Source organism: Helicoverpa zea, chromosome 6 (genome assembly GCF_022581195.2).
Source record: "Helicoverpa zea isolate HzStark_Cry1AcR chromosome 6, ilHelZeax1.1, whole genome shotgun sequence".
NCBI lineage: Eukaryota > Metazoa > Arthropoda > Insecta > Lepidoptera > Noctuidae > Helicoverpa > Helicoverpa zea.
This window is the reverse complement of record NC_061457.1, coordinates 3796092-3805592: the sequence shown is the minus strand read 5'-3', so window position 1 is coordinate 3805592 and position 9501 is coordinate 3796092. Positions and strand designations below refer to the sequence as shown.

At 34.2% G+C, this 9501-nt stretch overlaps 2 protein-coding genes across 2 annotated transcripts; one reads left to right on the top strand and one right to left on the bottom strand.

Annotated features, from left to right (window-relative positions):
• Window positions 1–397: 397 nt before the first annotated feature.
• LOC124631059 (WD repeat-containing protein 46) lies at window positions 398–7042 on the top strand. Its single transcript, XM_047165190.1, has 11 exons — window positions 398–530; window positions 611–745; window positions 882–1114; window positions 1342–1593; window positions 2049–2199; window positions 4941–5176; window positions 5489–5653; window positions 5817–5956; window positions 6321–6511; window positions 6709–6807; window positions 6895–7042. The coding sequence occupies exons 1-11, from the start codon at window positions 513–515 to the stop codon at window positions 7015–7017; spliced, it is 1743 nt and encodes a 580-aa protein (XP_047021146.1). The 5' UTR covers window positions 398–512; the 3' UTR covers window positions 7018–7042.
• LOC124631061 (transcription factor E2F5) lies at window positions 7027–9448 on the bottom strand. The gene is made up of 8 exons (XM_047165192.1): window positions 9236–9448; window positions 9015–9124; window positions 8788–8889; window positions 8470–8641; window positions 8086–8145; window positions 7896–7985; window positions 7546–7630; window positions 7027–7300 (listed from the first exon to the last, which is right to left on the bottom strand). The coding sequence occupies exons 1-8, from the start codon at window positions 9341–9343 to the stop codon at window positions 7200–7202; spliced, it is 828 nt and encodes a 275-aa protein (XP_047021148.1). The 5' UTR covers window positions 9344–9448; the 3' UTR covers window positions 7027–7199.
• Between the last annotated feature and the right edge of the window lie 53 nt (window positions 9449–9501).

Here is a 9501-nt window from a genome sequence, read left to right as displayed (position 1 = left end):
ATACCTACCTTTGTGCGACTGCTCTAGACTTATCCTTATCGTACCATATAAATAACTGAACCTATTTAAATGAAATTGATACACAGATAGCCTGAAGCCTGAGGAATATGAACAGGAAAGGATATAGGCTGTAAGTAGTTTTCTCGAGGGACGTGGGTAATAGTCCCGAGACCAAGTAGTTTCCCTACAAGCTATGTTGTTGTTATTATGTGTATTGTAAACTAAAAACACCAAAAGATACTTTAAACACACTGTAGATTATTTAATAGACTGGTTATACGTAATCGACTAAATAAAATGCTGAAAATATGAACGGGTACTGGAACGTTTCATATCATTATCTGTGGTATATTTCGTTTATGTCAAATAATGACAATGACATGAAAATTATAATGTCATTTACGCATGGTGTTCGGCAATTGTCAAACTGGCAAAATACACCGCATGTGATGTGAGAAAGTAGAAGAATTTTAAACTAAAAACATAAATCAATTGATTACTAACGTGCAAAAATGAAGCATCCGAAAAAGGTAATTTGGCTCTGCACATAATATTTTAAACCTTAGCAATTAAAATTGCCAATAAGTAACAATTTATTTTACGTTTGCAGAAACAGAATGTGCCCAAACGATATTTTGATGGTGAAGACAAAAAACCTAAGCAAAATGATGCCAAACAGAGCCAAGATGTCGAAGTTTACAATATAAAAATTACCCCAGGCCTTTTGAAATCACATAAATTTAAGGTAAAGTCAATAACAAATTAATAAAATAGAAGTAAACAATGCAGGTTATCTGTATTGTTTTCGTCACCGCACAGGAAGGAATAAAAATTTTCCATTTTCTAAAAGAGCCCTTTTATACCTCTACTTCTAATTTCAGAAAAATAATAGAGTTCCATTAAAAAAGCCTTTGGATAAAGGTAAAAAACCTAAATATGAAGGGAAGGCTCCCATAGACCCTGAGAAGTTAGAGGCACATTCGCGCGGTGAGGGAGTAGGGAAGGGAGTAAGACATCCCCTGCATGCCGAAAAGTTGAGGAAAAGAGAGAGGAAGTTCACTTATGCTCAGGAGCAAGCTGCCCGAGCTGACATTTTATTGACTGAAGATCATGGGTAAGAATAAAGATAAAATATTTACCAAAACTCTGGTTACAAGTTGATTTTTCTAATGTCAACTGTCCAAGAAACCTGTTTTATCATAATCTGCCAAAGCTTATCCAAATAATGTAGGGATAGGCACCAGTCTCCCTATATGCTATTAAAAATTAGTATGTCATAACATTGCATGCAATTTATTGCAAAAAAATATATACTTCATATCTTTTTTACAATGTTTTCAGTGGTCTAGAAGTAGATGAAGACAGCAAAACAACAGCAATATCCCAGAAAATCATAGCAGATAATGTAGACATATCTGCAGCTGCTAAGATATTTGAGCTGAACCTTAAATTTGGACCATATAAGGCAAAGTACTCTAGAAATGGCAGGCATTTATTACTGGGCAGCAGAAAAGGGCATCTGGCTGCCTTTGACTGGATTACTAAGAAACTGCACTTTGAAATTAATGTCATGGAATCTATTCATGATGTCAGGTAAGCTCCAAAGTCTCTGAAAATTTCAAATTACAGTAATATCTGTTCCTCACAGTTTCACATACATCCCACAGGTACCTTTAAAAAATATAGCCTATGTATATCACTCAGGAATAATGTAGCATCCCAAGAATAAAAGACTCAAATTGGTACAGTAGTTTCGAAGCCTTTACAAACAAACAAAATTATTTTCCTCTTTGTAATATTAGTTTAGATAACACAAAATGTAAGTTCAGCCATTTTTTGTTGTTGCATAAATAATTCCAATGTGAAATAATTTCATTAGACAATAATGAACTTTAACTACTTTAAAGCACTGGTACCCAGCTACATCCGGTTAGACTGGAAGCTGACCCCAACATAGTTTGGGAAAAAGGCTCAAAGAAGAGGAAGAATAATGATCTTTAACTCATTTTACATTACATACATTTGCAATTCCTTACCTTGTTTTCCAGTTGGTTACACACAGAAACAATGGTAGCAGCAGCACAGAAGGAATGGCTGTACATGTATGACAACACCGGCACTGAAATACATTGTGTCAAGAAAATGGACAAGATATTGAGGATGGAGTTCCTGCCATATCACTTCTTGTTGGCTGCTGTTGTGAGTATCAAAATATTAGTCCCCAGGCCGGCGAACAAATTTTTTTTGATACATATACATTTAAGACTTTGTGAGTGTCTTCCTTACGATGAGTCTGACAAACTTTTCGAATGCGCAAATTTTGGTGCCGCTGCGTTTTTTAATGCTTGACTCCTGAAATTGTCGATATGACGTCACTATGGCTCTTCGTACATACACGTTTCAATTTTGAGATTCGTTTAATAAAGTTAACTAGAGAATGGTGGTCAACTTGTCCGATAAAGATCGTGCTGCGTTTGGAGTGTCCACCATCCTGAAAATGTCGGTATGACGTCACTACGACTCTTCGTACATACACGTTTCATTTTTTGAGGTTTGTTTAATAAAGTTAACAAGAAAATTGTGGTCAACTTGTCCGATAAAGATCATGCTGCGTTTGGAGTGTCCACCATCCGAAACATGTCGATATGACGTCACTGTGTCTCCCCATACATACATGTCGGTCAAATACAACAATGATAGATAATACTATTCTTATTGCAAATATCGACTTGTCCGACAAATGTAGTGAGGCAAATAGTCAGTTCGACAAGAAAATGAGAAAAAATATTACAATTGGAAGAAGTTTATTCTTTTTGTCAATTTCTGACTTAAATATTCACGTGCATTATTTAAGTATATTAAATTGGCATACTACTTACCAATTTTAATTACCATTTTAGAAAAAGTAGCCTGACTAAGACGTATTGTTGATAGTTTATATTATGTTAAGGAATAATATCCCACATCTATTAATGGACTATATATCAATCAAAAGGTCTTTTTAAGTGCAACATTTTGTCTCAACATGCCACTTATCAATTCTTAGTATTTTAGAAGATATAGCCCAAATAAGGCGTATTATCGATAGGTTTTACTATGTTAGGGAATAATGTCCCACATCTAGGTATGAACCATATGTCAATCGAAAGATCTTTTTAAGCGCTATATTCCGTCTTAACATACCACTTACCGATTCTTAGTATTCTGGAAGACATAACTGACTTATGGCATATTATTGATACTTTACATTGTGTTAAGGAATAACATCTCACTTGAAGTTATGAGCCATATTTCAATCAAAAGATCTTTTTAAGCGCAAGGTTGTATTAGCATAACTCCGACAAATTGTTAGTACCTACTTTAAAAGCTAGAGCTTTTCTAAGAATATATTATCGGTAGGTTCTGTCAAGCTAATCCATTACTTCTTTAGTAACAAATTATATATTATTTGAAAAACCTTTCCAAATGAAACATTTCGTGTTAACATACTTCCGACAAATTGTTAGTAGTTTAGAAGCTAGAGCTTATTTAAAATTATAATTATTGATAGATGTTTTCAATGAAATAAATCCCATCTCTAGTAATGAGTTATACATCATTCAAAAGACGTTTTTAAATGCAACATTTCATATTAAAAAAACTTCGGCGAATTGTTAGTATTTCAGAAGCTAGAGCTTATATAAGATTATTTTATCGATAGGTGTTTTCAAGTTAATAAATCCCTCCTGTAGTAATGATACATATATCATTCGAAACGACTTTCTAAATGCAACATTTACTATTAACATCATCATCATCATCATCATCAGCCTATATCAGTCCACTGCTGGACATAGGCCTCTCCAAGTGCACGCCACTGAGATCGATTTTCGGCTTCTCGCATCCAGCTCCTGCCAGCCGCCTTGCGCAAGTCATCACTCCACCGTGCCTGAGGACGTCCTACACTACGTTTGCCGAGGCGTGGTCTCCACTCTAGAACGCGTTTACCCCAACGGTTATCGGTTCTTCGGCTAATATGGCCAGCCATTACTATTAACATACTTCACACCAATTGTCAGTACTTTATACCAAATCTTAAAATATATCTATATTTTCCGGACGGTGGACACTCCATATGCAGCATGATCTTTGTCGGACAAGCTTACCACAATTTTCTAGTTAACTTTATTAAAGAAATCTCAAAAAATGAAACAGGTATGTACGAAGAGTCGTAGTGACGTCATACCGACATTTTCAGGATGGTGGACACTCCAAACGCAGCACGATCTTTATCGGACAAGTTGACCACCATTTTCTAGTTAACTTTGTTAAACGAATCTCAAAAAATGAAACAGGTATGTACGAAGAGTCATAGTGACGTCATATCGACATTTTCAGGATGGTGGACACTCCAAACGCAGCACGATCTTTATCGGACAAGTTGACCACCATTCTCTAGTTAACTTTATTAAACGAATCTCAAAAGATGAAAAGTGTATGTACGAAGAGCCATAGTGACGTCATATCGACAATTTCAGGAGTCAAGCATTAAAAAACGCAGCGGCAGCAAAATTTGCGCATTCGAAAAGTTTGTCGGACTCATCGTAAGGAAGGCACTCACAAAGTCTTAAGTGTATATGTATCAAAAAAAAATTTGTACGCCGGCCTGGGGACTATATATAATATAGAGCCTGTATGTCACACACTGTAGCTCCTAACAGGGAATTTTTGTTTCATAGGGGTTCATTCAAAACTACAATTTTTGTACCCTAAAAGCTCCACTTTTAGAGTACAAAAATTATAGTACACAAATTTGTATTCTCTATGAATTAGTGTATATGACTTGTAAGCTTTATGGTTTTGTAAATGTGCTGAAATTGATTGGTTATTAATCCTCAAATTGATCTATTATTTACTTTTAGTATGTACCATTAAGCAATGTATTTTATCCTATTTTTCAGAATGAATTTGGCTTCATGACCTGGCTAGATATTTCCATAGGAGAAATAGTGGGACATTACAACAACCACTTGGGGAGAACTGCAGTCATGGCCCAGAATCCCTATAATGCTACCCTATGTTTGGGTAACTCTAAGGGAGTGGTGTCACTTTGGGCCCCAACTGTGAAAGACCCTTTGGCAAAGATATTGTGCCATAAGACACCACTTACCGCGATTGCTGTAGATAATAGAGGAATGTGAGTATAATTCTGTTGATGCTCTATAGTAAAAAAGATTTTTAAATACAGTCAACTTTTTGTGGGACATTGTAATTAGTTCTTATGTTGACTCTGTATTTTAATAAATAAATAAATAATAAGTACATTTTTTATGTAAAATGGAATAAAAATGAAATATGAAGTGATTCTTGATACAAGACATCGCGTCTTCATCCGTGAACCAAACAAAAAGCTAAGTTTCGTATCAAGCAGCTTATATAGATATTGGATAATGTTCTTTTAGATTATTAAAACTCTTAAGAATGTTTCTTTATAATTATTATATAACAGGTACATGGCGACCTCAGGAGTAGACAGAAGTATGAAAATCTGGGACATAAGAAACTTGGATGGGCCAGTACAACACTACAGATTGCGAAGTGCCCCAGTGGACCTTGAGTTCTCACAAAAGGATATGCTTGCTGTTGGACTAGATGAAGTTGTTGAAATATACAAGTATGTATCCAAGTCAATTTGAGTATGCAATTTATTAACTTATTTAAAGACAAAATATTTTTTTCATATATTATAGACAGCTTCTAACCATCATAAGCTAGATGCGTGGTTCCAAGGACGAATTTCAAATTAAGTCTTCTGATTGTCCATTATTTTGTTTCAGAGATTGCTGCACACAGACAACTGAGAAACCCTATCTAAGACATAGGATGGCCAAAACTATAAATAACTTCAAATTCTGCCCATACGAAGATGTATTAGGAATCGGAACTAGTAATGGGTTTACAAGTATCATTGTACCAGGTAAGATACAAGACAACACTTGTATAATAAAATATATTATTGTGTGAAATGATAAAAGACTAGTAATTACTTGTTTCGAGTAATAAAATAGGACTGAGGTAGCATGACTATCATCCTTATATACTCCCCGTATGTAGTTCTTACTTCCCCTGTATACTCTTATGGATTCCCTTCTGAACTACGCATATGTACGCTGTACCCATACTCCCAACGTACCCGAATTTAACAAATGTGTATGTATTTGAATTTTCAACAATATTGTATAGATATGTCCACATCCTTTTTTGAACGCTGGATCACATAACGTAATATAGGTACTTACTTTGAACGCTTAGTTTAAACATGTATTATTTTTATCTTCTAGGCAGTGGTGAGCCGAACTTCGACGCATTGGAAAGCAATCCCTTCCAGAATAAGAAACAGAGAAAGGAAGCTGAAGTCAAAGCGTTACTGGACAAAATTCCTGCTGAACTCATCACGCTCAATCCATTTGATATTACTGAAGTTGACGTGCCTTCTATGCAAGAGCAAATGGAGGCTAAGAAGAAACTACTGGTAAGTGCATAATTAAAATAAGCGTTTGAAAACATATTGGCCTATCCAAGACAGTTTATCTATATCTATCATCTGATTAGCTTATTGCTAAGGATATGACGCTACTGCAAGAAAATCTTCTTTCTTACTTCTGATTGCAGATAAGGAAATCAGTGTTTTTGCATTCAACGTTAAAGACAATTTTTCTTAATTTTCAGTATCTCAAACCTAAGAAAATGGACTTCACTCCGAGGCACAAGAAGAAGGGCAAAACACAGATAGCAAGAAAGAAAATTATAAAACGAGCTGCCAGAAAGGTAAATATAAAATTATAAACTAAGTTGTACTAACATAGGACTGGAAACCCAATATATGCAGCAAACTAATAACTGCCTCTTTTTCAGGAATTCGTGGAACAAGCAAAAGAAGCACAGAAGTTACTCAATTTGCCCGAACCCCAAAATGTTAAGAAACAATCATTTGGTGTGCTTGACAGATTTGTACCAACAGTTAAGACTAAGAAATAAAACAAATACTTTGTATACATAGAAACTTATCATTTATTTCTTTCCTTTCATAATTTCCAAAACGATTTTCCATATTTACACAATGTATTTACAATTTAGTTAATAAACTTCAACATGATCAAAAATAGAGTAATAAAAAATGTCTTTAAAAACAAAGTTGAGTAAAGGCCTACAAACTATAATTAACAAGGGATGTCATATAGGTCACATAATCCTTCTGATCCATAGAGAGAAAAGGAGAAGTCATATTTAGTAACTGGTGGACTCAGTCTCAGCAGATAATCTGAAAGAAAAAAATATTTTAAGGTCACCACCAGCTAGTCTGTAGGGAGTTTGAATTAGTAATTTTGGGGAATATTACAAAGAAAACAAATAGGAAAAAAATAAATCGGAAAGGATTGATAGTGAGAAACGCCAGATAAGACCTGTCTTAGAAAAAATCAATCCAGTAAAATTCAATAGTTTTAATTAGATGAAGGCAGCACTATTTCCTCCATACAATAAACAAAAGTCAACAGTAATACTCACTGTTGGCATGCACACTATCTGCACTTCTTCCTTCCGTGTATTTCTGGACCTCAAGGTCATCCATACTTGCATCATCATCCATTTCCTAAAAATAACAATAATTATTACATTACCAAGAGTAAGATTCTGTTAATTCATTTGAGTGTATGTTTGTTAAAATCTTTCGGCTGAATGGATGCAGTTAAGGGAAGTTGTTTCCCTGGTATGCAAATGAAACAGGGAATCTAGAATCATAGGTAACATGCAATTGTTTTCATACAAACACAACTGCAAGGTATGAAAACTATTGAACACCCAATTTGAAAGACTCTTAAGAAAAGCAAATAAATAATTATAATGAATGTGCATACCTTGTCACTATCACTATCATTATCACTTAAAAGTATAACACCAATAGATTCTGTTGATTTTAAATGTAAAAAATACTGCTGTTCTTGATCCTGGAACAAAAATATTGTTAAGGCCTCTTTGTATAATTCCATTTACATACAGAATTTGCTTATAATCAAACAATTATTGTAATAGTAAGAATCTGATTACATTTTTGCTGTGTTTTGCCACCAAAGTCTGTCGATTTTCACTTGTATATTTCTGCTTACTCTGCAAAAACAATAAATTATTATTCAAATCTTCATCGGAACAAAATTAAGACATCTCAGACAGATCTCATTAAGATATAAAAATTAAGACATCATCAATAACTCAGTTAAATACAGGAATACTCATTTTATATCATTGTATTGTACTGCATAATATTAGTAGTTACATTGCATTGTTTACTCGCAATGTATAAATGCCTAAAGCAATTTAGAAATAAACTCATTAATTATCCCTTACCTATTTATTCACACGATAAGAACAACTATATGGACAAAAACAGTAATCTATAGTAATTTGTAAATTACACTTAGTAGTTTGACTTACCTTAGACGGTATAGTTCCTACAGATAAATCAGCACCGAGTGGTGCTTCTAATACTAAAACTTGGCTGTCTTCGAAACAGTCATGTATGTCCTTATCGGAAACAAAACATAGGTCACTGTTGTCTGTGTCATCCAGCACATTCTTTATGCTCTGTTCAATCCAATGTAATTGTCTGGAATGAAAGTAATGTTATTACAAGATGCAAAGAAAAAACCTTGAATGTTACATTTCTAGTAAATTTGTACATCATTATGTGCTATATTTTCATAATTTGGTATGTTTAAATATTAATTTTCAATGGTATGGATCGGTACTCACTTATCAAGCAGTCTTTCATGTTCATCGAGCCGCCCAATTTGTTTTCTCAAAACCATAACTTTTTGTCCAATATCAGTTGTTTTGCAATCTGGACCTGCACCCCTGAAATGTGTTTTGAAATGAGTATAACTGTTTTTAGAGCTTTGCGTGTAACAAATAGTAAGAAGTAAGATAGTTGTGAAGAATGAACTCAAAATATATTGTTTAATAATAACATGTTTACTCACTTCCATTGTATACTATTCTTGCTCCTTTTTTCAATCAAACCGATTCCCTCCAACACATTAGTGATATCATAAATTCTTCTTTTTTGTCTCACAGCTAACAAATTAGTCGCCTAGAAATAATGCGCGATCATTAATTTGGCGAATTATGTTCAAAATATTTAGTTTTCGTGCCCAAAAATTCACTTGACAGATCAATGGGAGGCAAATCAAGCTATACTTACGGTTTTCAAATCCAAAACACCATCCTTAGCTTTTTGCAGTAATGACATGAATTTTGTGGTCAATAATCCTAAAGACTTTTCATATCTTTTAGATTTCAAGTCCGTCATTGTAGAAAATCACGGTATTGTTTTATTTTCGCCCAGATTAAACGGAGATTTCTGTAGAATTTTGCGTCGCGGCGGGATATTATGTTGGTAGCCCTGCGCTGCGACGCACAGACGACGTAAGCAATTTCTTATCACAGATATAGTAAAATATATTGTTG

Excerpts from the sequence above, each read along its gene's own strand:
- LOC124631059 (XM_047165190.1), top strand. Across the intron at positions 746-881 it reads TGAAATCACATAAATTTAAG|AAAAATAATAGAGTTCCATT; the intron begins GTAAAGTCAATA and ends TTCTAATTTCAG. Across the intron at positions 1,594-2,048 it reads GAATCTATTCATGATGTCAG|TTGGTTACACACAGAAACAA; the intron begins GTAAGCTCCAAA and ends CTTGTTTTCCAG.
- LOC124631061 (XM_047165192.1), bottom strand. The coding sequence starts at position 9,343 with ATGACGGACTTGAAATCTAAAAGATATGAAAAGTCTTTAGGATTATTG. Across the intron at positions 8,642-8,787 it reads CATGAAAGACTGCTTGATAA|ACAATTACATTGGATTGAAC; the intron begins GTGAGTACCGAT and ends CTTTCATTCCAG. Across the intron at positions 7,986-8,085 it reads TGGCAAAACACAGCAAAAAT|GATCAAGAACAGCAGTATTT; the intron begins GTAATCAGATTC and ends TTTTTGTTCCAG.